Source organism: Corvus brachyrhynchos, unplaced genomic scaffold (genome assembly GCF_000691975.1).
Source record: "Corvus brachyrhynchos isolate BGI_N302 unplaced genomic scaffold, ASM69197v1 scaffold245, whole genome shotgun sequence".
NCBI classification, from domain to species: domain Eukaryota; kingdom Metazoa; phylum Chordata; class Aves; order Passeriformes; family Corvidae; genus Corvus; species Corvus brachyrhynchos.
In genome coordinates, this window is record NW_008238988.1 from 1,536,551 (window position 1) to 1,564,023 (window position 27,473).

The 27,473-nt window shown below is 41.1% G+C and overlaps 1 protein-coding gene across 1 annotated transcript in view; it reads left to right on the plus strand.

Annotated features, from left to right (window-relative positions):
• Nucleotides 1-27,473, plus strand: part of KCNH5 (potassium voltage-gated channel subfamily H member 5) — a 153,278-nt gene that overhangs the window by 38,055 nt on the left and 87,750 nt on the right. Inside the window, exons 5-7 of the mRNA XM_008637276.2 lie at nt 736-851; nt 5,503-5,895; nt 20,494-20,923. Coding sequence (XP_008635498.1) covers nt 736-851; nt 5,503-5,895; nt 20,494-20,923 — 939 coding nt within the window. The remainder of the gene's footprint in view (nt 1-735; nt 852-5,502; nt 5,896-20,493; nt 20,924-27,473) is intronic.

The window sequence follows — 27,473 nt, forward strand, 5'->3', positions numbered from 1 at the left end:
AGTTACCAACTGCTCCTTGCAGGGTGCTGCAGGAAAATGTTCCTCAGGGGCATCCCAGTGTGTGGGTATCAGGCTACAATTAAAGCAGCTGTTTATCATTAGTGTAATAGCTAAATGTATTTCTTAATGCCATTTAAAATCAAGTTCTTAATTTTACTTTAAAGGCTTAATGATTTTTTTTTTTTTTTTAAGTCTGAAGCATTGCTTCTGGTGCTGTCTTTTTTATTTTTAAGATTTTTTTTTTTTGTCCATGAAGTTTAGTTGGGGCAAAAACCAGTAAGGACTTAAGGATCAGACTTCTGGGGCTGCTCCAACTGTCTTGAATTAGCAGGAGCCTTCCTGTAGCTGGAGAGGATTTTCCTTTAGCAGGATTTGCAGACTTGGGAAGCCCCTGCCTGAGCTTCAGTGGCTTGGAATTAGATTTCAGCAGCAGAGTATGTCCCCAGAAGGCTGAAAACACGATGTCATCCGTCTAACACAATGTCTCTAGAAGGCAGAAGAAAGAATGTTTGGATTCCCCTCACATTTACCCGTGTTTGCGTTGAAGGAGCAGTATTTTTCCTCTTTTGCAAGGTCTTTAAGCCTGGAGCCTGAAGCTGCTCCGTGCGGCAATTTAGAGAAACTGTTCAGGTCTGAGACTGAATATGGTCGAGCACAAAGGAGATTTACTAGCACTGGATGAGGCCTGAGCAGTTGTGACATGATTTCTGACGTGGTTTCCTTCTTTTCCTGCAGGTTGGACGAAGTTTGCCCGGCTGACGCGGGCGCTGACCAACAGCCGGAGCGTCCTGCAGCAGCTGACGCCGATGAACAAAGCTGAGGTGGTGCACAAGCACTCCCGCTTAGCTGAAGTAAGTGAGGTGGACACCAGCCTGATCCCTTCCTAGGGCAGGGGGGGAAGAAAACCCACCCTAATTCCCCTTGTTAAATTAATATTCTTAGAGGAAAATATTTCCCGACTCTGATTTTTCAGCCTCGCCTCTACTTGTCCTAAAGCAGCACGACGTGGCAAGCCCATGTTTATAGGACAGGTCATAAAAGAACTCTCTGTAGGACACTTTTACTTAAATGGCCTGTGCCGCTTTGGGCAAGTTTGGAAATATATCCTCTGAGAGAAGGCAGGTTACAACCACTCCTCCCCCACCAGATTCGGGAAAAAATGAATTTTCCTCAAAGGAAAGTGAAAAAGATAAAAACTATTTATTTAACAAACACACAGGAAAAGGATAATGATGCTAATTAATAAAACCTCTCGCTCTGCTGAGAGAAACCTGGGAAAATTTCAGAGGCCTTCTGTAGATCTCTCTCTCTCCCCCTCCTTGGAGCTGGGACGGGGTGGTGGGCCCACCTCCAGGGCCAAGGCCTCGGTGGAAAGTCCTCCCAATGTATTCTGATGTTGAAACAGTCCAGCAGGGAAAAAGGGAAAAAAACGAAGTCCCAGGAAAACCAAAGTTCAACTCTCCAGAGGAAAAGGAGCTGAAAAACTGGCCAAAAGCTGGCTGGAAAGAAAGCAAGCCGGGTGCTTCCTCCCACTCCTCTCGCCGCTGCAGCTGAATGCAGAGAACCTTCTCTATCTCTGTGTCCTTGAAACATGAAAACAAACTGCAAAACTGCTTTGGAAAAGTACACTTTTCTCTGCCCCCTCTCAGGCTCAGTTTAAAGGCATAGAAAGGCACAAAATTAATTTCTGGGCATAGAACAGCGATATGGGACGCACATCATAAAGTCACCCCAAGACATGGCCCTATTTCTGTGCATACAGTCCTCAGCTTCCTGGCTGTCCCTTGACTTGGCGTGCACAGTGTGCTCCTCTAGGTGCTGTCTCACAGTGATGTGGAACCAGGATTGATGTCCTCGAGTCCCTCTCCCAGGGAAATGGGACTGTCTGAGAAACCTCTTTGGAAGCATCCCTGTCTGGGTCCCCATGGACTCATCTTGACTTCCTTGCCAAGCCATTCCTGCAGTATTTCCCTCATCACTTTTATCTTCAGAACTGATGAAGTGAACTCTCTGGGAGGTTGCAAACATCTCCTTAACAGTGCAGGTGGTGCAACAAGTGAATACCTTCAGGTTAACTGATGAAACAGAGGTACTGCTTTCATCTTCATGTCCATTGGTAGTGAAAAATAAATGTGTCAAAAATGTAAGGTCAAAATACATAGGCTACTGTAAATGACAGCCCTTGTGCCAGAGAATTTGTCCTGTAGAACAGATAGCAGCTTTAAATGTTTGGTGGGTTTTTTTTGTTGTTGTTGTTTTTTTTTTTTTTCCATTCCCTTTCTGGTTTTAGTGAACTTTGATAATAAAAACTCAAATAATGAGAATGGAAACCCCCAGTTTTCAGGGGTTGTCAGTGTGATGTTTTCCCCTGAATGATCCCATATTGGTGTGGGATAAACGCTGGATTACTGACACCTCGTGCTTTTTAAATTCATGACATTTCAGTGTCCTGTAATTCCAGTTATATCCATTCTTGGTTTAGTCTGGAGAAGGGAAGACAGGAGAAGATACGGTAAAAATATTCAGAAGAGTCTAAAGCAGCTGCATAGAATGAGGGAGGAAATTGTTCACCAGGATTGCTATAGCTAGAGGAAAAAGAAATGGCATTAGGTCACAGCAAGGAAAATTTAGATCAGTCAGCAGCAAAACCTCAGGTAAAGGAGTAGGTGTGCTCAGGAATAGGTGGGGTGAGGTTGTACTCAGGAATTGTTGCTTGGAGAGTGTGCAAACTCCTCTCTTAGAAGTAGTTTATGGCTGGAAAGTGCTTTGTAGGCAAAGTGCTGTGAGGAAGGCAGGCTGAGTGGAGGTTCACCATTGCTGTACAGGCCCCATTTTCCGTATTTCTGTGCCTGAGCAGGAGCATTATCTTCATAGCTCATCCCTTGCAGAATATCCTGCTCACCTGATCAGACCTAACAGTTATCAGTCATTTTCATTAGCTGTACACAGGAATAATTCAGACAGTCTGTGGTGAATGCAGCTGACTAACAAGATACTGTGTATTCTTTGGTGATTTAAAATTAAAAATTCATGCAGCATGAAAGAAATAATCATTATAGTTCAGTGGTCTCCACAGCCACTTGCCACCCACTCACCATGTCAAACTCAGCATGATATTATGTTAAGAATAATAATTATGCTTTTACAGTACCGTGGGAGCTCCCGAGCACTCCACCACCAGAGGCGCAGGGAACTATCAAGCATATGTTGATCGCATTCTGCTTGAGCCCTAAGTAGCTTATTTTTCCAGCTCTAGTGAGGATGTTTCCAGCTCCTGCCTCAGTGAACAAGGCAGGGAACAAACAGGCCTGAAGAAACCAGGGAAAGAAGTCCGAGTGCTGATTTATCAGTGAAGTGTTGGACACTGATGAGTCCAAAGAGATAACTGGAGATAACGACCAAGTTAGGAGGCAAAGCCAAAATGGTGTGTTAAGTGCAGGTGAAAATTTTGGCTTTGAAAGAAATTTTCACAAGGCTGCTGTGAGAAAATGATTGTGTCGATCACTGCTTTAATTCCAAGGAAAAACCCATGGATCCACCAGCAAGTTCAGTGTGCCCCAGTGGTTACAGGAGTATAGAAGTGCTGATAGTCACTCTGTCCTGGGCACTGGGGGAGGGACACCTGGAGTTTGATATTTTTATGGGTCTCACCAAGGCTTTGGCATCTGTGGGTGTCTCTGGCAAGTGCCATTGAGACCACACCACTCCACAGAGGGCTTTGTGTTACACTGGAGCTGGTGTGACACGAGGCTGTTGGCAAAGGGAGCAGCCATGGGCTCCTGGAGGTCTCTGCTTCTCTCTCACCACTGCCTGTGTAGTGGGTCCAGTGCTCTTCTGGCCATGGATAAATTTGTGAAATTCTACTGACTCTGTAGAAAACAAATGGCTAATTAATGTAACAAGTTAGTTTTTTGTTGTGTCAGCTCAACTGAATTTCCTTACAGATCGTGATTGCTAAATATGACCTTAGGGAGGATGGGAACAGGTAGGTAGAAGCAGATTTGCATCCCTTCAGCCTGACATTGGCCCAGATTGGACATCTTGGGAAGCCACATCCCCCATCACAGAATGAGGGAGGTTGCTGTTGTTGTCCCTTGGTTATTCCTGAAGAACAGATTTTCAGCAGAGCCAGACTTTTACTGTCTGATCTCAGTAACAGCTTTCTCTTAAAAACATCTAGAAGACAAGACTGCAAAGAATTAATGGAGAATCCCTATCTGTGGTGCTTGAGTTCATATTCTTAGTTGTTACACAGTTTATTCAGAGCCATTTACTCCTCTCCATGGAGGAAGCATCCTATGTTTGATCAATTTCACACATCTGAGGCTGCTGTTTTCCATCTGACTGTCCCTGGACATATGGTGCATCAGCCCCAGTATGGGACAGGTGTAGGGCTGAAATGAGTTTTAAAGTTGCTGTAATTATATATTTTATCCCATACGGACTTCAGATGCCCAAATGTATCCCCAAATGGATCTTCCAGTTGTCAGTGCAATATATTGCCACGTGTGTGTTCCTTTGTGCCTTTGTTTCTTGTGTTGCACTGAGATAAAAGGTAATTAGATTAGCTGGGAATGCATTAAGTGACTTTGGCTTTGTTTTTGCTGTGTTTCCAGTTCCACAATTTTACAACAGTGAGAATGCAGAAGATTACAGCCTTATCAGAAAAAAAAAAGAGAAGTAATTACAGGAAATAAAAGAGAGCCCACTAGTGATACTGAGCTTGTGGGAGCAACAACGTTTTGAAGAAAGTAGGAAGGAAGAATGATATAGGCTGGGTGGTAGGGCAGAAGTTGTGCACATGATGCCTCATTTTAGGAGGTTGGCCAGCAAGGCTGGAGTCTGTTTCACCTTTGATAGGGTGTTGCTCTGGCTCAGCAATGGTTTAAAAAAGAGGTCAGGCACAAAGAATTAGTCTCGTAACAATTCCAAGTATGAATACTCATGTTTAGATTAAGTGTTAGGAAGAAACTCTTTACTCTGAGGGTGGTGAGGCACTGGAACAGGTTGCCAGAGAAGCCGTGGATGCCTCATTCCTGGAAGTGTTCAAGGCCAGGTTGGATGGGGCTTGGAGCAACCTGGTCTAGTTGAAGATTCCCTGCCCATGGCAGGACGGTTGGAGATAGATCATCTTTTAGGTCCCTTCCAACCTAAACCATTCTGTGATTCTGTGTTCATAACTGCAGAACATAAGCTGGTGTGGCAGTACCCGAAACCTCTTTATGGAGCCTCTCTTCCCTTGCTGTTGGCATGGTTTCCCCTCAGTCCGTCTTCAAAGACCTCCCTTTTTGCAGGAGTATCCTCAGATGCCATGCTGCTCCCTTTCATTGAGTGATAGCTGCCTCCACACATTCTAAATAAATCAGCTTAGAAACTGCAGGTTGCTTTGCAATGTCCAACGAGTACAGACCCATCTCTGCTGCTCCTCACAGAAATCCCTAAGACCCCTTATTGGATCCTGTTCACTGCAAACAGTAACATTTGCCTCTCTGCCTCTTACAGGTTCTCCAGCTGGGATCTGATATTCTTCCTCAGTACAAACAAGAAGCTCCAAAGACTCCACCACACATTATACTCCACTATTGTGCTTTTAAGACCACCTGGGACTGGGTCATCTTAATTCTAACCTTCTACACAGCAATCATGGTTCCATATAACGTGTCCTTCAAGACAAAGCAGAACAACATTGCCTGGCTTGTGCTGGACAGTGTTGTGGATGTTATTTTTCTGGTTGACATTGTTTTGAACTTTCACACGACCTTTGTTGGCCCCGGGGGAGAGGTTATATCTGATCCCAAGCTCATACGGATGAACTACCTGAAGACGTGGTTTGTGATTGATCTTCTGTCCTGTTTACCATATGACATCATCAATGCCTTTGAGAACGTGGATGAGGTAAGTGACTGTAGTCTGTCTCAAAAGGATTATTTTAATTAGGGATTAATTTAGAAGCTCGTTTCCAGAGAGGCAGCTCCTGCTCTGTGCAAACACAGGGGAGGTGCCTTATGATTCCAGTACCATGTGTGGATGTTTTCTTTAGTGATGGGGGTTTTAGAATTGCTTGCTTGTCATCCAAAAGCGTTGGTGCAAGTCCCTATCAAAGTGGGTGGGGCCAGTTGGGACATCCCCTGTCGCAGCCTTCCTTGTCCGCTCAGTCTTTGGGCAGTTCTAACCTGTTGCAGGGCTTGATTACAATTCTGTATCTGCTCTGGCTGAAGCTGGTGGCAAATTTGCCACTTATATGAAAATAGGCTCTGAATGAGCACTTTTTAAAATCCGGCCCTAGGATTACCTTTTGAACCAGGCTGTAATTTCTTTTTTTTTTTTTCCTTTTAACATGATTTTAAATGTTTGATTGACAGGGAGATTTATTTCCATTTTTTTTGGTACAATTCTTCAACTTCAGCTGAAATTTGAGAAACTGTTTGAGGAGAAAAAATATAAATATCTTAGATGGATGCTGAATTAAAGCTTTTTAACTGCTGAGTGTGTTAACATTTATGCAGTTGAGCTTGTGGCCTAAGCTAATACAGAAAACAAGCAAGAACTACAACAAACAGTGCATGCACGAGTCAGTGTAGAGGAATTCATTATTAAAATGCAACTGTAATGGCTTTAGGACTTGTTTTAATTTTTCTCTAGAGCTTTTTATCTTCAGGGCCATAGAGAGAAGAAAAAGCCTCAGTTAATTTTTTAACGTTTTAACAGTTTTTCCTTATAATGTCGTTTAGTGGGGTTTTTTGTTTGTTTGTTTTTTAATTCTCAATTCTGCACTTATATATCCTCACTATAGAAAATCCACATTCTTTTTTTTTCTTTTAATGCAGGCTTTGCTACAAATTTTGTAGAGCTCCTTTAAAATTCCATCCCTGCCTCTGTGCTGAGTTGCATCTTTTGACATTGTTCCATTTTATTTATAGCAAATATGACAGAAGTGGTAATACTTGCAGCTTAAATTCCAGATCCTATGAAGGCTGCCCATCTGAAACCAGGTTGTACAGTAAAGCTGTGTAAGAAGGTGATGTTAGCAAGGTTGTAAATGTAGTACATCTTTTTAAAAAAGATAACCAATTTCAGTCAGAGGAACCTGATTTTTATAAAAAATGCAGCATTATCTCCTGATTTTTGTGCTCTAATATGTAAAACAAACAGAAAATTTCTGTGCCCAAGCAGTACAGATTTAAAGGATGAGCTTATCCTCTAACATTCACATGGGAAATAAACCATCTGCAATATTTGTGACAGGGAAGAGGATCTTGACACAGTGCATTGTAATTGAGACACACCTAAAGTGGCAAATGTTAATCAAAATGTAATAACAGTAGCAAGGTATCATGAACCAGTGATCCTAGAGCAGCTGTCATTTCCCTTCAAACAAATGAAACATAACTCCTTTTTAATAAAGGAGCCAACAGTAAGATTCCCTTGTCATGAAGAGCTGTGTTAGGGCTCTGGAGCCTCCAGCAGGTACTGGTGTATATTTACTTGAGTTCAAATCCCTCCAGCTCCAGCTTTCCCTAATGTCTGAAAAGAATTGAAGTGATTTTGAGAACAGGTAGGTAAACAGCCAGCCTTTCCTCCTTGGGTCTACATTTTCCCTTCCCCTTTCCCTGTCTTTCAGGGGAGATCTTTTTATTTTTCTGTGATATGTCTAAATTTGTGACATTTAAGTCCTTTGAGCTGGTCTGTGTGTTCTGGGTGGTTGCAGTTATTAATGCTCTTTATTTGTTTTTTAACATTTATTTTAATGGTACTACTTGTCTGGGATTTGACTTTTTTGCCCCCCAGCAGCAGTGTGTTCAAACACTGTTCACAGGTGAAGAATAAGTAAATCTATAATCTTAATTTGGGAGAGATACTCTGATTAAAAGCAATGTTTCTCATTAGAAAGCAGGTGTTTCCTTCTTAAGGCAAGTAGGAGAGAGAAGAGTTCTTTTGCCTCGTGATTCTGGTAGGTTTTAGCTCTGTGTCTTGGCCCTGGGGTTGGATAAAAGCATTAAAGTTGATGATGGTGGTATTCCAGATAAAGTTGCAGAGAATGAGCTTAGCAGTAAAGACCTTGGGTGCAGGTCCTGGTGCTCTTTGAGTTCTTGGCATAGTGGCGAGGGATGGACTGAAACCAGAGTGAGCAGCCCTAAAAGCCAGCTGAGTGAAAGGTGACATTCCAAATTTCCCTTGTTTTTCCCACATCCAACCCTCGTTGTCCCACATAAAGCATCAAATGCTTCTTTGCTAGTTGTTAAGGAGCTCGATGAGAAGGGGGAATACCATTGCAGGAGGTTTCTTTTCCTCCCTGTGGGCAGATCTCTCACACATAAAGAAGGATATGGCCAAGAAAGTTTGGGATTTTGTCTCGACATTGTAGATGTAGACTGCTCTATGTGATACAGGTGCTTAAAGTGAATGAAGATGCCTTAAGCACCAGAGTGCTATTTATGATGCCAAAATTAAGGAGATAAATTGAAAGATTAACAAAAAAAATCAGTTTGAATAAAGGAAATGTGTGTTTTCTTACCGAGGGTTGTAGTTCTTCAAATGCAGCCAGTCTTGGCCACAGTAGGAATGGTGTCATTTCCCTTGTAGACAGCATTAGGTCAAGGCTGGAGTTCCCACCTGAGACCAACATGACTGCAAATCAAAGTTATTTTGTTGTTGAGTGCATGTAGAGCCTCAGCAGAAGGATTTGATGGAGAGGATTATGACACACAAATTGAGAACTGGGGGGGATTAAGATGATTTGAGGAAGAATTAGAGGTGTAGGTTTCCAAGCCTGGAGCTACAGAGCCAGGCTGTTGGAGTCTGCTGAGGGGATTGGGATGTGTGACAGGGAGGGGGAAAGGTAACATAGTGAAAGACACTTTGCACAGCACAGAGTGATCTAAATTGATGTGATGGATGAGGAATTAAGTGGCTACGTGATATTGAAAAGGTAGGAAAACAAGGTAAAATAGGCTGGAGAAAAATGAACTGAGAGAAAGTGGAATGAATCCTAGTGGGATACCTGATTTAGGAAACTTGGTAGGATGATAGTCCCAGAAATCAGAAAAATGCACATCTTTTCTAATTGGGCAGCATTTCCTGCACTGAAATATGTTCTGGCTAAAGCAAAACCATACAGAAAACCTTTCCCATATACAGGTGTGAGAGGGGACAGTACAGTACATACTGAGGAATCCAAGCAGTTTTCAAGGAACAAGCCAGAGCAGGGTGTGTGTGCTCAGTCTCTGAAACTTGGCTGATTTTTTTAAGTATAAGAGTTCTCTGGAACTTCAGATTTACTCTAAAAGTGTCTGTCTGTCTCTTCTTTCACATTAAAAAAAAAAAAAAAGCCACAAAACTTTGGAGTAATGGGGAATATGATGTTTGGATCCAAAGATTTTGGCCCTGTGAAGTTCCTGTTGGTATTAAGCTGTGAAGTGTGTGGTGACTGGAAATTTTTTTGTCTTGGACTTGTATGTTGTTTGTCTAATTTTTCTGCTTTCTAATTTTCTTTTCCCCGAGTAATGAGCTGTATGTAACAACTCTTCCATTGCTGTATGCACCAATTTATAAAATTTGTAAAATCATGACTCCCTGCTTTTGAAGCTGGACATTTGTGGTACCTCAAGACTAAGCCTTTGTATGTGTTCTGCCTATTAGAGAGATAAATATCTGACCTTTGTCAGTCTGGGCTACTGAAAGGTTGTTTGTAACCATTTGTTCCATACAAGTCAGAATTATCAGACTCACATTGTGATGAAATTCGCAGCAAATGAGTCTGCAGGTGCCTGAGAATGCTGATCAGATATGGTCAAACTATACACAGCTCCCTTGGGGACCACATGCATCAATTGCCATCCCAGGGCACCAGGATGTTGGGCAGGTGTTTGGCTCTTGTCCTTACATGCATTTGAGCCTCTGCAAATGAGTATTTTGAATAAATATTCCCCAAACTAGGTGGATGGACAAGCTTTTGACCAAATGGAAAATGAGTCTACAAATTAAGGGTTAAATTCAGCTGAAAAAGCCTCTTACTATTTTGAAAAATAAGATTTGGGGGTTTTTTGGTTTGTTTATTTGTTTGTTTGTTTTCTGGGAATTTTTACTGAGATTCCTGAATTTCTCAGTTTGTCATGAAACAAAACTTAGAAGCTTGATCTCTGCCAGAAACATGGTCCTGAAATGACCTGTCACATACTGTGAAGAAAGGGACACGAAGTCAGGGTGGTACACAGAGATAGCCAAATAGATGGTTTCCAGATGAGTTGTATAAAAGATCCTTTCTGCAAAAATTAATTTTCGCAAGCCAATGGCTGGAAGTGAAAGCAGAGAAATTGAAATGACCTAAACCAAAATCCTGTGCCTGTTGCTTAATAATGTAAGACTACATGACCCAGTGGCCTTTAAAATTTAGTGATCTGTGCAGGGTATATTAAAGCATGGAGTCCTTGTAATTGTAATTTTCTTTTAATTACTATTATCGATCTACTTCAGCACCGTCAGAAACTTCTTTGTATCACTGCAATTAATAGAAACTAAAATTGCAATGTCTGTAAATTGAGAGCAAATAAAAGCTGCTAAAGCTGGTGTAGCCATGTTCACACCTGCAGTGCTTTACTCCAAACATTCCCTTTGTGGGAGGTATTTGAAGGAGGGTTTTTGGAGGAAGGAATCTGAGTGGTGTATGCAAGGTGAAGATAAATTGGTGTGTTTCAAGAATAGGACTTTGGCTCTGAAGTACAGTCTATGGCTAGGTACTTTTTTTAAATCCAGGTGGTTGACATGGAGAAAATAATTCCCAGAACTAAATCCCTGGAACCAAGTGTTAAACTATGAGGAAAATTCCTAGCAATGTAATGACAGAAGCACTAACCCCGGGACCTGGCATTTCCCCCTTTGTTATGCACTCAGAAGACAATTAAATATGAAGAATGCTGTTGTAGTGTGTGAAAAACCACAGTATAGTAATACAATGGCATAGGTATGGTATCCAAATATAAATGTATCCACTGAAGGCATACATTTTGTAGATTTTCAACCATTTGCACCCCTTTCACTTATTCACTTCTATCACTCCACTGCACTGACTTACAGAATTGGACCTCTTCTCTTTGGCTTTTATTCTTAAGGTTTTATTGAAGTACTTCCACAGTTTAATTAATCAGCTTTAAATTTTTTTAAAAATTAATTAACCAGCTACTTTAATGCTGTACAAGGCCTGGGGTATTTCTGCAGCTTTCCCTGTGGAGACACATGAATGTCTTCATGATGTGAGGGGCAACTTGTGAGAGGAAAGGAGCTGAGCCAGAGCCAGTGCAGGGGGTCGTGGGTGACCTGATAGCCTCATGCTGCACCTCTCTAATGTGGGTTATGGCATACTGAACTGAAAATAAACATCCCAGGGGTCTTCTTTTTTTTTTCCTTTTTTTTTTTTTTTTTTTTTAATGTGATGTGCATATTAGGGAGAAGCAGATGTTGTGTACAAGCCATTTAAATCAAATCTTCAGTCAGAGCTGTATAAGCTGATACAGAGTTCAACAGAGGAAATCGTGTGTGGAGCACTTTCAAGGGAAGCTTGGAGTCCTGAGTGATCCCTTTTGCTCACAGAGCAGGGGAAGGTTTACAAGGAGGTGAGGAAATGAAATAATCTGGTCAGATGCTCACTGAAGTGATGCTGATGGGAGTAGCACAAATTCCCATTTTGTCCTCTACCCACCTTCCCTAAGTAAGTGAAAATTATCATATTTCATGATATTGTCTTTTTTCCCCTTTTTTGGTCACACTGATGCACTAATAAATAAATAGTGCAAGATGCCACATCCCCTGATCTTGCATCTAGAAGAAATATTTTGAAATCACTCTTCTCTTTATAACCTCAGTTATTTACTGTTTGAATGTGCTGCACTGTATAGTTGTGTCATAAACAGTTCACTGGAAGTTTATTTATAATGTTACAGCTTATTGACATTTGTGTTAGAGGAAAAAAAAGAGGAACGTTTCTCCATCCCCCTGGTAAAAAAAGAAAAGATAAATCTCAAGCAATAAATTTAGGGTTCCTTTCAGAGAATGCATGGAAAAACCTGCTTGCTTACATTTTTGCTGCAAGGACTCAAATTTTTGCTCACTGAAGTCAGTACTCCCATTGCTTCCAGTGGTGCAGGGTCAAGTATTAACTGGGCTCTGCTCATATCTAGACCTGGGCTCTAGGTAGTTTGTGCAGAAGAAGCAAAGCCCTTTACTCCTGTGTGTATCCTGTATGTAGATACACATAATTGAATACAACCCTAAATTCTGCTCTTAAAGTGGTGATAAATCAGAAATGTTGCTGTTTTATTTTTCTCACTCCCTCATTTTGATTTGTAACTATGCAACTTTATTATATTAATTGTTTACTGAGAAATAAAGATTTCTGATACATGTTGGAAGATTTATTTTAACGTTAACTCCAGTAAAGCAGCATTAAGGAGCTAACCAGGGATTTTAGAGCTAAGCTCTATTTAAGTAGCTAAGCTCAAAAATTTCTTTTGGGAATGATTTACTGGTTGCATTTCAAACATCCTTTACATCCTCCTGCACTGCACAGAATAGGACTTTTTGGATGTGTGCCTGCAGGCTCACCTGCTCCTGTTGGCAGGGCTCACTGTTTCAGTCATTCCCAAAATCTGTAGGCACTTGGTTTTATCTTACCTTGTGTGCCATCATGCAACAACTGTTTGGTGGAGATTGCCCATGGTGTACACAAACCCTGCCCTTTTCACTGCTTCATTTATAAATGCTGAGCTATAGCTTGACTACACAGAATCAGCTACGTGATTTATTTGGGTGATTTTATTTTTTTGGTTGTTGGTTTTGTAGTTACTTCTGGTGAGAGAAAGGTAAGGAAAATTTTGCCCACGCGTCTTTAAATAAATTATTGGGACTGAATTTCAAAATGTGCTAAGCATGGGATTCACCTGGTGAAACATGGGGCCAGGCATTGTCCACAAGGACATACAGGCACATTTGGGGCAAGGCTCCTCATGTTCTAAGATGCACATCTAAAGTAGGTCTGAGGAGTCATTCTGCCCTAAAACTTCTGTTTCTCACCTGTGACTAACTGTAGTGACACTAGTGTGACTAGCTCAGATGCAAACCCCTCCGTGGTCTAGTTTAGGCTGAGGTGAGATGAACCCCCCCTTGAGACTGTATTTGCCTCACTTCGATTTGTCAAAGGATAAAAGCAAAAGCAGAAAAAAGATAGGTGTAAAACTCATGGGGTCCTTTTGAGTCACTGAGTCATCAGCTTTGCTGAGCAGGTTCATTGTGTCACCCATCCCATAAACTGGTCAAAATCCGCCTTTCCTCATGGTGTCTTAATAAATCTCTCTTAATTTGCAGTCTGTGCATTTCTCCCTCTGCCATCCTCCTTGGTTAAATATTTCTTTTCCCTCCCTCGTGTTTATCTCCTTGATGTGCTTAGAAAGAAGAGTCATCCCTCCCCTGCCTAAACACGCCTATTTTCCTTTCCTTAGTCTAAGCAAACTGATCTTGTCTAGACACCTCATTTATGAAATTTTATGAACATTTTTGTGGCTGTTCCAGCTGCCTCTCTCTGCAGGAAGCTAAGTTCAAATACATCTCTTCAGGGCAGAGCTTTACAAATTACTCCAGGTGGAGGATTCATCTTCACTTTGCAACAGGGGTTTGCCTTTTCCTATTGATGGTGGAAACACTCAGCTGATCTGTCCAGGAGTTGGATTAGCCTCTTCTGTGAGTGCAGCTCACTGATTGCTCTGAGTCATGTAGGAGGGGTGTGTGGGATTAACCCAAGTATTTCTTTTTCCCAGTAATCTTCATTTAAAGATCCTTGTAGTTGTAGACATTTTTTGTTAATTTGCCCTTTAATGGAAGCCTTGGGACTCTGTACTGTCAAGCTTTATCACATTTTCCTTTATTCCCACCCAGTTATTCTCTGTAGCTGACAGTGTGTTCCAGAGGTGCCATTAGCAGATTTTGTGACCATATACTATTTCTGTTTATGCCACTTAGAAACCAGCAAAATCGCTGAGAGTCACCACTTGCAACCCCTGCTAGACTCCTTTTTTATGATTTCCATTTTTCCACCCTTTCCACAAGTTCTTCAGGCACACAGGTATCCTGGTGGTGGTCCCTCTTTTCCCTGTGTTTCATAATAATTTCACCTTTTATGTTACTGAAATCCTGCATTTCTTTTGTTTAGAAAATGGGCTGTGTTATCAGAGAAAGGTATCAGGAAACGTTGGATAGATCCCAGCTAGCCTAAGCTTAGCAAACCTATTGCTCCATTGATTGCATTTTGATTTATCTCAAAGTTTCTAATTACACTTTCCCTTAACATTTGTTCAGGTATCTGTTTATTTCCTTCTTGATGCATTAGATTTTCTGGGAAATATCAACATAATCTTTGGAAACTAATGCTCAGGATTAATTTAATTTTTTGCCCAAGCCTGGATTATTTTTATTTCATTGCAGCTCGATCACTTTACTTGTTCTTTTGTTTTTTTTTTTTTTTTCTATTTTTAATGTGAAGGATCTTTGGGATTTGTTTTAGTATTCTTTGCAAGGAAAAGTCCAACCTGGCATTTAGCAATTCTCACTTTCTTCTTCTTCCTCTCTAAGGTGTAGTTTCCTGTTAATAAATATTTTATTTCTTATATATCTTGTCAGTTCTCTGTTTCTGTTTTCTTCCTCTGGGTGATTATTTACTCATTTATAACTGATGCCCGGCTTTACAGGCTTTTCCCCTTCTTTGAGTTACAGCCTTTTGTACCTTTTGATGTAAGGACGTTCCAGGTGTCCTCTGCTGCCAGGTGTCTGACTCTTCTACCTCTCATAGTCCACCTGTCCTCACTTACTGCTATCTTTAGTTCAATATACTATCATTTATAATTTACCAGCTCTTGCTCTTTTGAGACCAAGAACTCCAGTCCAGTTTACTTTGCGATTGTTCATTTTTTTATGAACTGATTCAATTCCTTCTTCAGGTCAATGGGGACTTCTTCAAAATCGTGTAAGAACAGAAGGTAGCGTAGCATCACATTATGTGTAGTAATTGGCTGTTGAATGAAGAAATAAGCATGCTGTTGCATCTGCAGAGCATCTCAGCCTCCTGTTATTAATAGCATTTATTCCCCAAGCTCATCTGGAGCAGGATCAGTCTCACATTGTGAGGCAGTGCTCTGTAGTGTCTGTTTCTGTAATCACACAATGCAGATTGGGTTGCTGTGCAGATCCGGGCTCTCTGGGTTTCTAAGGATGGGTTTGATTTCTCCTCACATCAGCTGTGTAAGCGATAGCCCTCAGCTTTTTTGTGTTCAGTGGGAGGGGAGGGAGACAGCTCTGGGAGGTGATTCATCCCCTCCCCAGCTGTCAGAGATGGATGGGGTGAATCACTCCTCTGACATGCCCCACTCCTCACTCTCCAGGGAGGAAAGATGGGCTGTCACACAGACAGGATGGTTGGCCATCCGTTTGCAGCATTCTGGGAGACCCAGGAGGGTGCTTGGAGCTCAGTCCATGCTGTGGCCACACAAAACTGTTTTGCTCTTGCACAGAGGTGAGCCCTGGCTGCAAACGCCTCTGAGGATTTGATCACTTTTATAGCAATTTTAATGTAATTGCTTGTGTCCACCATAAGGATATTAGCTTAAATTTAGCTTCACATCTGTATATGCTGCAATCACTCTTTTACAGTGGCAACATGCCCTACCAACATTTCATAGCACTGGTTCTTGGCCACTTCATAAATTCTTCAAAACCATGGTGTGCTGAACATCAAAACTTAGAGAAAAGTTTTTCTTTCTTTTTCCTCTGACCTTTTCTGAGACAGTGTTTTCTGTTAAATGATGCAGTACCGGTCCCCATTGTCACAGCTTGGAGTATTTCAGTTTTAGAACACATTTAAAATGCATATTTCATTTCTTTTTGTTGTTGCTGTTGCGTGTGTACTCACAGCTAACAACAAATAAATAAAAAATCATGGAGTGAAATCTAATTGAAAAAGTGCCTAGGGTTAAAAACATATTGTTCCCTAGTAAAAAGAAAAAGTTATGCATGATTTACCATTTCAGCATACTGGGATTTAATTTTGAGGTTTAAGCAGATTTTTGTATATTTAGATGGTTGAAACTAATAGCTGTTTTTGTTTTTATTTTACTTTTTAAAAACACTTATGCAATAATTTCCAACTTCAGAAAAGGTTAATTAGATTAGTGAGTAACCAGTTATTCTTTCTCAGATTTTACAAACATGCAGCTCTGCTATTCTGCTGCTCCTTCAGTGTAGAACAGACTCCACTTTCTCTTCCCTTGTTTAGGAGGTTTTAGGTAGAGTCATTGTGGACTCAGATGATTTCCTGCCCTTTTTAACCTTAATTTTCCATCAGTGACAATGTTTCCTTCATCCTCTTGCATGTTTGGCTCTTGACCCCTGTGTAACGCGACTTCGGCAGCTTCATCCTTCCCATTGCCTGGCTTATCAGGGATTCATTAAGTGCCAGAGAACTTTGCTCCCTGTTCTTGCTGGAGAGGCACAGGTCTATTCCCATGGCGGGCATCGCAGTTTTGGGAAACATCTGTCTCAGTCTGGTGGCTGGAAAAGTTCAGCTGGATGCAGATATACTGCTTAGACACTTCTTTCATCCTGGAAGACAGAAGTTTGACAGTGTGGTAACATCTAGGGTCTGAAATGGCAAGAATCAGGTTGTTCTAAAAGGAAGGATTGGTCCCTCTGCATATCAGACTGAGTGCTGTCATCAGTTGTGCCTCCACTATCAAACTGAATTTCCCTTCTTAGTGTATCAAGAGAATTTGAGAACACAGACTTTGCAAGGCGCTTGTGTCAAGAGGCTTGGGCTTTGTTTAATCATGAATGTCTAGTTTAATTCCAAAGTTAAACATCCATCCCTCAAAAATATCTTTCTGGATAAATTTGACAGTGTCTACATCCTTTGTATGGCTTCAGCTGTCTCCTAAATTGAAATGGTGGTACAAAAATAGCAGGTTCAGGGCCACTGCTCTTGTCCTCTCTTGATCCAATGGCCTTAGAAGTCCCTGGGAAAGACTGTCATGACTCATATTTGTGATAGTTAAATTGATGATGTGTGTCAGATGGGAATTTGGTTCCAAACTTGACACCCAAAATGCAGCTTTGGAGTGGGTGGTTTTCCAGTGGAAAATTTTCTGCAGCTGAGATGATTGATGATGAGCAAGCTGAGTGTCCTCATCTGATTAGGACGTGATAAAATATGTTAGCCAAAACCCTAAGGGGCTGGACTGGATGTTTGATAACATAAGGAGATAGTCTCAGTTAGAGAACAGAGCCCAGCAGCTGTTACAGACAGTTGGCCCAGTTGAAATGGCAATGGAGTCACAAATGCTCCTCCCAGAAGGCTGGATCTCCAGCATCCAACATGTGCTTTATTTACATGATGCCTGTGCCAAACTGGATTACATTCTCCATTCACAATTTCTAATCACCTCTCTGTTCCTCGAGTGCTGAAGTTGCTTCTGTCAGAGCAGATGCTCATCCTGGAGTAGAACGGTTTCCAAAGTATTCATTACGGCGCATAAATACAGTTAAAAGAAAAATGAAATTAAAGGCAGCCTGCAATCAACTGAGTTTAGAAAACTGAGTTTCTTAATAGCCCAAATGTAATTCAAGGCAGTTAGTCTTTCTCATAACTTCTACCAAAGACATTGTTTCTGAATCTGAGGCAGAGCTTTGCCTATTAACAACTGTGCATTAATTGTTGGCAGTTTTATAAGTATGAAGGTACCAGCTTGATCCAGCCAGTACTTAGTGCATATGTAATTGATACATATACATACCTATATATGATATACTCTATATGTGATGTATCACATATTCATTTAGCATTTGTTTAATTGCTCTCTCCTATACAGTGCTTTATGGAAGAGGCTTTTGAAGCTTCCAGTATTGTCTTTCTATTTTGGAAGCTTAGACAAGAAATGTGAATGTTCAATGTATCTCTTGATTTTTTGGCCTTAAGTAAGGGGTCAGACTAAACTGGCTTTTAGATTTACAGTTAAACTGACTTAAATGAATTACTCTTTGGAAATAATACATTTCAATGTCAGCTAAAATGAAATATTTCTCTTTGTTTCATACAGAAGAGATATGAGTGTTACCTGTGCTTAGGTAATGACAAAATGACAGCACAAACTTTCTCCCAGACTTTGAAATAAATGCTGTATTTTTATATTATGTACAACTGATAAATTGTCCATGTAACTTAGAGAGAGAAGATGAAGTGTGGGCGGGGGATGGAGGTCACACTGTAAACTCTTCTGTTCAAGGGTTGTTTGTGCAGTAAAAAGTGCAGTGTAAGCTGTGCCACTGGGACAAACTACTGGGTGTAAAAAAGGGACCCCCAAGTTTGAAGTCCAGGTCTCTTAACTCCTTCTCTGACCTTAATCCTGGTAATGAATGGTGACTGTTTAAGTAAAATGGAAATAATACATCTCTGCTTGACCAGTGCAACAGGATTTGGTCCTATGAGAAAAACACCCTGCTGTTTTTTCCTTCTTTTGCAAGTTGTAAACTTTCAGAATCAAGGTTAACTCAGTGAAACATATTGCAGAATAACTATTAAACTACTCTGAAGTTATCTTTTTTTTTTTTTTTTTTTTTTTTTTTTTGTGATGCTGGATTACATTTTGTATCGGGATGTGGATATTCTCTGGGGTGGGACCCTCATTCAGTAGTCCATTGGCCACAGTCCATTTTGTCAGGAATATTGGAAGGGACTTCCCAGTTTATTGGAAAAGCTGGCTGCTTGGAGTGTCTCACAGTCATATATCCTAAGGCAAATAAATAGATAGACATTTAGATGGAAATAAGGATGATAAACTAGATCTCTGTCTTGTGTAAATGCAAAATGCAGAAATCAAAATGGGAAAATTCCACTTCCCTCTGTGGTATTAGTCATCATGAGAACTTGAATGCAAATATAGAGCTTCAATTTATTAAGGATTTGGGGATCTGAAACACATTCCAACAGGATTTGAAAAGCATACAAGAACTGTGCCAAACAGATTACATCTAGAAATATCAGATGTATGTTACCCTTCAAACGTTGGGAAAAGGGAAAGAAGGTGCAAAAAGAAGAAGAAACAGAGGTGCAAAAGAGATGAATGTTCTTCTGGCATGGAAAACTCCAGAAACTCCAGTCTTTTACTGTTTGATAATATAATTAGCCAATGTTTTGACTAGACTGATTTGATAATGATGCATAGAAAAGGGCAATTTAATCTTGGCACAGTAACTAGGAATTTTTGCCTCATTGCTTTCTATGTCTTAATTTCTACTTTAAATTAAATGTCTTCAGCTTCTGAATGTTTTATATTAGAAAGCTTCCTTTACAAACTTTCTATTTTGAGCCACTAATTAATTTAATGCACAAGTTAGGTATATCATGGGATTGCAGTAGATCAAGAGCATATTTTTGTTCTCTTTCTGCATCTCTAAACTCTCAAACCTTTTGTGCATTGAGAAGGACATATGCATTTCCTATCCCCTCTTGGATGTTTCTATTAACTTTCTGATGGTCCTTGTGCTCTTATTCCCTAAATATTTGTATTTCCATTATTTGTACTTCATGTATCTTGCCTGACAGGAAGAAAAACAACACTGCACCAACACTTGCTTTAGGAAAATATCTGCAGTATTTGTCTGTTGCTTGGAAAGGAAATTAACCCTGTGTGCAAAGGCACGTGCCTTGTGGTCTGTATTTCCCTCACTCAGGAAGGTGATGTGCCCACAGTTGTTTAGTTCCATGTTCAGTCAGTGAGACTTCTTGTAAATAACAAAGTATCCAGAGTTATGTTTGAAGGATAATAAGAGGTGGAGAGTGTTGTGCTAGAGGAAGTTACTCAGCTCCTGTTTGGTGGATGGAACTAACAATAGGCAGATTTCTCTGAATTTCCCACTGCAATTACGTTCTGATGTTTCTCTTGAGCATCTCTCAGTGTTGAAGGTTGTTGAAGTAGGTGTACCCCTGCTTTGGCCAGAATAACAATCCTCTGCTTGGATTTAATAAAATGCTGTTCTGAGAAACTTCAGTAAGATTCCCCTGGAATGGTGTCATTCCATCTGTGACTACTCTTCCACCTCCTTTGATCTTCTTGAGGTCAAAGCAGTGTCTCCAATTTACTTTAAACTGGCGAAGCATCGAACCCCTCCTTTTTGTAATAAACTTGCTGTTTCCAACTTTGGATTCTACAGAACTCTCCTGTTGCTTTGAAAGACTGAGTTTGAACAAAGTAATTTATCCACCTAGTGAGTGCCAAACTCAATTTAGCCTGACGAGGACAAAAGCACTGGAGGGGGGGAGGAGGGTTTGATCTTGTATTCTGTTATTTGAGGCCTGAAAAATTACATAGAAAGATTTTAAGCAGATGCAGGAATTGCTGTACAGCCTTCTGTGCAAACCAGCAAGATATTTCAGATCAAATAATGATTTTTATTCTTTTCCAGGGAATCAGTAGCCTCTTCAGTTCCTTAAAAGTGGTGCGCCTTCTACGGCTCGGTCGGGTGGCCAGGAAGCTGGACCATTATCTGGAATATGGTGCTGCTGTGCTGGTGCTGTTGGTGTGTGTGTTTGGGCTGGTGGCCCACTGGCTGGCCTGCATCTGGTACAGCATCGGGGACTACGAAGTCATAGATGAACTGACCAACACCATCAAAACGGACAGTTGGCTCTACCAGCTGGCCTTGAGCATCGGGACCCCATATCGCTACAACACCACGGGCTCGGGCCAGTGGGAAGGAGGGCCCAGCAAAGACTCCTTGTACATATCCTCTCTCTACTTTACCATGACAAGCCTTACAACGATAGGATTTGGGAACATAGCACCAACCACGGATGGGGAGAAGATTTTCTCGGTGGCCATGATGATGGTTGGCTGTAAGTAAAATCTGATTTTCTTGTGTTTAAGGGAAGTTCTGTGGCCAGTACGATGCTTGTAAAGCACACTTGCTATAAGCTTTCTTGACATCCTACAAAAACCAGCGGTACCTAGGAAATGAACTTGGAATTCTTGAAAACAGGTATTGAAATTGTGTAGTTGCTGTAGCTTTTAAATTGCTTGCAAGGCTAAGTGGTCTGGGTACATAAGTGTGTCCAATGGCAAGCTCATACTTGGGGCCTCATCTTTACACTTTAAAGATGGCTTTTTTCATGTTTGAAAGGTTTTGGGTGGAGTTTGGTTAGAAGTTGCAAAGTGTATTTGAATTCAGGTAGTCTGAGTTTTGTTTATAAACTCGCACAAGCCTGGAATCGTTTGATGTAGTTTTATCCAATTCTTGAAACATTTAGTGATTCCATAAATTGATTGTGTACTTTATGGCACTGGTTTGAGATATAAATCCTGATTTAGTCTTCTGCATGTGGTAGCCTTTGTCACCAGCAAAGCTAGAAATGAAGGAAATGATGAGACAATATATTGCACCTTTTTTTCTGCTTCCTGCTGTTTCACAGCTCTGCTGAAATAGTCCAAAACCAGGAGTGGTAAGGCACATTTCTCATTTCATGTGCTGCCAAGGCTAGATCACTGAGGCGCTCTATAGATAACCAGAAATCTTCAAAATATAGTAGAGACAACTTAAAATGTTAATACCATTTGGGAGAATTACTCTTCTGTTAAATAAATAACTCTTGGTATTTCTCTGGTGCTTTCTATTTTCTGAGCACCATGCAAACACTAAGCAATTATGTAACAAGAGAGCAAACAAAACCTTTAGATAATAAGATCTGCATAATCTCTCTGATAATTATCTCAGCTAACACTTGGAGCTCATCTCTGAGAAATACTGAACTATAAAAAGGAAGTTTTCTTTCCACAGTGTTTCTAGATCTTTAGAAGATTAAAACCATTTGTTTGGAGATTTTAAAATGCTTTTTAAAAAGAGAGGTTGCAATTTTAGGACTCTTGCAGAGTCATGCAGTGAAATTTCTGCTGAATACCATCTTTACATGATGGGTTGTTATGTTGCAAAACATTTCCAAGTCCATAAAAAGCAAATCCCCAAGGCAGAGCATTAGTGAGCTGTTGCGGATAGGTCATCAAAAACCCATAGGAGCTGATAAGCCATTTGTTGAAACTGATTTGTGGTATTTACAGAACCTGGGGGTTTGGAGAATAAAATGGATATAGAACATTTTTTTATCCGTTGTAATAGTTACTTCCCTTGTTTTGGTTTGGGTTTTTTTTTTTTTGAGGGGACTTCTGTTGTCCTGTAGAGGGGAATTTCACAGGAAAAACTAATTGGTAAATGATTTAGGGTGTGGTGAGAGCCATAAAAACATAATGCATGCCACTACTACTATTTATAATGGTAGCAAGAACAAAATGCAGGCATGGCCTCAGCAAGTGAAAAGGAAGGGGAGATTGTAACCTGCTTTGTATGTGTTCTGGGTGGTTTGTTTCCTTGCTTCATTATCTCTGAAACTCATGTTAAAGGTGGGGAATACAAGTAGGAGTTGACACGACAGGCTGTGTATGTGGCACTGGCAGATAATTTCCATAAGTGTTGTCTACAAAATTACTAAATGTACACATCAAATTTTTAAGTGGCAACTGTGAGCTTAGCAGCTGGGAAACTGTGTGTAGGTTTATAGGCTTTTAGACAAAGTCAAAAGTAGAATCTAAAATTTAAGGAGCGTGGCAAAAGGGCTACTGAGTTGGTTATTGCATAAAAATAATAACACCAAAATAAATGTGCCTTCTCTTGCGAGTGGGGTGAAGAGCATTGTGGCAGGCAGGAAGGCTACAGACAGGAGGAACCTTTTTGGTTTATTTACAAGTAAAATTTACAAGTAAAAATGCTCAGTTATCATCACATAGTTGAATCTTTTGCAACGACAACAGTGTGGATTTGAATATTTTTAATCCATGCACATCGGTGGGATGAGTGCTCCTGAAATCCAAACCTTGATTGATCTTTTTCTACTGGTTAGAAAATAAGCCATCTTTGGAACAGGCACCGGTCATGGGCTTAATATTTGCGGTATTTGTGCAGAGAGATCAGACCTGCAGGATTGTGTAGACGTGCTTTGCAGAGCCAGCTGCTGAAAGCCTTATGCTCTGAATTCCAAAATGAAACAGGAAGGCCCAACAAATAGTTGATGGAAAATGCAATTTCCCAGGCATTCAGAGTATCCACTGAGCTCGGGAGAAGGATTTGGCCTCATAAAAAGGTGTAAGTAAGAATGGAGTTATTTTCAAACCAAGATGGTTTAGTTTCTCTTTTGAAACAGTGTTTTGAGATAAACATTCAGTAAAATTCAATTACAGTTCAGTCAATAAATATCTCTGGTCCACAAACATGCTCCTGTTATAAACAAAGAGAAGCTGTGAAGTACCTTTGGTAGTTCTCCTGAAGAAGTTTGCTGATACCAATAGGTGATATTGGCAGTGGTTTTTTCTAACAGGCTATGCCAAATAAATGTCTTAAACTTAGCACTGGAATCGGAGATAGTAATTCATCACAATCCCAGCTGCCTACTCATGCAAACTGCAGATAGGAAAGGAAATCTTCCCTGCCTTGTCAGCGAGCTGTGGCTTGCTCTGAAAGCCCCAAGTTTCCTATTCATGCTGGCAAAGTTATCAGGACCTGGGAGGAGTATTTGGAGAGATTTGCAAATCCTTCTGGTGGACAGGATTGCAGAATGGTGTTCTTGTTAAAAATAGGCAGATTCAGATTCTGTAGGTGCTGATAAAGCATTGCTTGGTGCAGGGCAGGGGCGGGGAAGCCCTGATGGATGGGGTGCTTTTCAGTTGGATTGGCAGCTTGTCACTCGCTTGTTCAGTGAGGACAGATCGAGTGGGATATTTAAGCTGAAATACATCACCTGTCTTGCAGGAAAGAAGGCTTTGAATAACTTAACCTCATCTTGTGGAGCTAGCTTCAGATTTCTTTTTGCCTCACTTGTTTTATCTTGGTGTCCAGTGCTGTTCAGCAATATTTTTTCTGTTGCTTCTTGACACTTGAAAAGCCAAAAAAAGCAAACAAAGCATCCAGTGACAGGGGAGCAAGGTTTTTACAAGGGTTATTGTTTAAATACCTATTGTGCATTTGCTGCCTAGAGTTGCTAAATATGCATTGAAAATCTGATTTTTGTAGCACCTTTTGTGTTGATCTAGGTCATTTCATCCCCTCTCTGTGCAAAGCAGAACAAATAGGTAGGTCTGTCAGATCCTTCGAACAGACCAGGAATCATTTATCATTCAGGAAGGACCTTTGTTGTAAACCTCCCATTATCTTCTGTCAGCGCAGAGCCTCCAAACAAAACCTCAGCCTGCGCTGCTGTGTGTTGCTCTACTTCTGTCCACAACCAGCTTTGAGGTTTCTGCAGCACAGCCATAGATGCAGATGTAAAACTGACTCGGTTTGTGTCTTTCACCAAAAAAGAATGTATCATGAAAGAGAACAGAAAGAAACTTTTGGTTCATACACCACTATCACTATCTTGCAACTCAGCACAGCCAGGCCTTCAGTGAGCAGAAAATAGAAGGGAAAAAGCATTTGGGGGAAGGTGGCAGCGTGGTCAGGTGAAACGGCTTGAAAAATCCAGGAGAGATGGGTTTTTTGAAGGAACAAGTGTGACTGGTTAAACAAAAAGAGTACTGTCATATGCTTTCTTCCTTCCTGTACTTTCACTGGGAGAATAGCAGCCAGCTTCCCAGAGTCCTGGTTTAGGCAGGGATAGAGTTAATTCTCTTCCCAGTAGCTGGTACAGTGCTGTGTGTCGGATTTAGAATGAGAATAATGTTGATAACACACTGAGGTTTTAGTTGTTGCTGAGCAGTGCTCACATGAAATCAAGGACTTTTCAGCTTCCAGCTTCTTATTCCCTGCCAGCAAAGAGGCTGGGGGGCACAGGGAGCTGTGAGGGGACACAGCTGGAACAGCTGACCCGAACTGGCCAAAGGGACATTACACACCCTATGGCATCATGCTGAACAATAAAACTGGGGGGGCTGGAGGGTGACTGGTCAGCAGGTGGTGAGCAATAGCATTGTGCATCACTCGTTTTTTGTATTCTTTTATCATTATTATTATTTTTGCCCCTTCCTTTCTGTCCTGTGAAGCTGTGCTTATCTCAACCCATGAGTTTTGCCTTTTCTTCTCATTCTTTCCCCATTCCACTGGGGGAGATGGAATGAGCAGGTGGCTGGGGGAGTTTTAGCTGCCTGCTAGGTTAAAGCACAACACCCAGCCTGGGGCTCAGAGGGTCTCTGATACATTTCATGCTTCTGGTGTAACCTGGAGCAATGGTTTGCCCCTGTCCGTGTGCAACAATGAAATGGCTCTGAATGGCGCAGAGCAGATTGCAGCACCAGTCTGGCCCCATAAATACAGCAATTACAGGAGTTTATTTGTCCAGCTGAGTGGACCTAGACGGTACTTCATCCAAGCAATTGCAGAAATCCAGTTTATTCCACTGGTCACTGAAATGCTCCAATGATCCGTGCAGTAAGGGAAGGTCAGAACGATATATTGAAGGCAGGAGTGTCAGTGAACATTGAATAATTCACTGTTTCTCAGGTTGTGAAAGACACAGAAGAATCCCTTAGTTATCCATTAGTCCCCAGAATTGCTGAGCAAATGGTGCTTTGTTGTTCTTCCTTTAGGAAGATACTTTTATATAAATACCTAATTACTTGGGCTTCTCTCTACTCTAGTTTTATGGGGAGATGGTTGTGGAGAGATGATATTTTTCAGTGACTGGTTTTAAATTATGATGAAAACTGGCCTGGCAATTCACACTGGTTTTGCATATGAGCAGAAGAATTTGTTATAGTGATTGTATAGGATACCTTCTCTAGAAAATGGGAGTAATTTCCAGACACCTCTTTCCAAGAGTTTCTAGTTTAATGGCTTGAAGTGCTAGCTTCTTGTTTTCCTCTTGAAATACCCAGGTTCATGATTTTCAGCTCTGAAAAGGAGACAGATGTAATTGCTGTCACTTTGACCCCAAGTTATTATTGTTCAGGGGAGAAATGATGAAGGAGAGTGTGGGTGGGTTCCTTTTGAAATCACAGAGTCTCAGAATGCTTTGGGTTGGAAGGGACCTTAAAGATCATCCAGTACCAACCCCCCTGCCATGGGCTGGGACATATTTCACTAGAAAGTGTCTGCTGGATGCGTAAATACAGATATAATTGGTATCTTAGTTATCTATGCTAAACACATAGATGTCCTGCCTTCCTTCTAATTTTATTAAACAGAGAGAATAGGACATGCTCTTTCCTTTTCAGAACCAGTGAGATGCTCTCATCTGAGCCACCTCTGGCCATAAACTCTCCTGTATTTGGCAAACAATGCTGAAAGGCTGCTGATTGCTCATGGCACTCCCCTTGCTGCTGCTCAGCTCTTCTGGAGTTGTGACGGGGGGTGCCAGGGGCTGTCAGTCATGTCTCCATTGATCTGTCAAACCTAATTCATTATTTAAGTGGGTTCTTTTGTTGTTCAAGCAGCGTTCGTCAGTTCCCTGCCAATATATGGTAGTTAGCCACTTGAATGCTGTTTGGATGAATCATGGAAGTTTATCTAGCAAATTTGTTAAGCAGTGGCTAAGCCCACGCGCTGACACAACAGTGTATCATTGTAGGAAAGCGCTTGTCTGGCACACTCCCAGACAAGCAATCCCAAGAGCCCATAGGATTTAATTTTTGATCCTGAGGAAAGTGTATGTGTGTAAGATAGCACCTTCCAGCAAAAATCATTGCCAACAATGTAGATTGAATTGTATTTTTCCTAGCAACAGATACTAATATGAGAAGGCTTTACATCTGTGGGAATTCATAGGCTTGAGTGTTTAGCTGTGGTTGAAATCCAGCTCTGCCCCTAAGGGTGTCCTCCAAGAGTCAGTTCTGTGGAAGGGCAGTTTCTTCTCCTGCAGAGATCTGGGATGTGGGAGAGACGTGGCTCTTCACCAAGGAGCTGCAGAAGGGTTTGTTTGATCTCTTCAGCAGTAGAGGACTGGGGCCAGTTTTTGTGCTTCTCTTAAAGTTTCTTAAAATGGGGGTCAGTGGGGGGAATGCCTCTTCCAGCAACAATGTGGCCCTGCTAGCAAGCTCTTAATTGCTTCTTAGAATCACAATATGGTAAAATGGTTTGGGTTGAAAGACATCTTAAAGACCATCTTGTTCCAACCTCCCTGCCATGTGCAGGGTTGCTCACGGTCCCATCCCTGGTCTTGAACACTTCTAGGAATGGGACATCCACAATTGCGCTGTGCAACCTGTTCTGTTACATACAGCTGTAATCCTCAAGCAGTGAGAAAGGTGGTAAGTTTTTCAACATCCAAATCAGAAGAGAGTAAAACTGTTCATTCACATTTACCCATTAGTGCAAAAAGAAGAAAGTGGCCCAGAAAGTTACTAGAAGTTGCTTTGCAAGTGAAAATTTCCCCTCTTGAGTGCCATTGAAAAAGCATTTTGTCTCTTTTG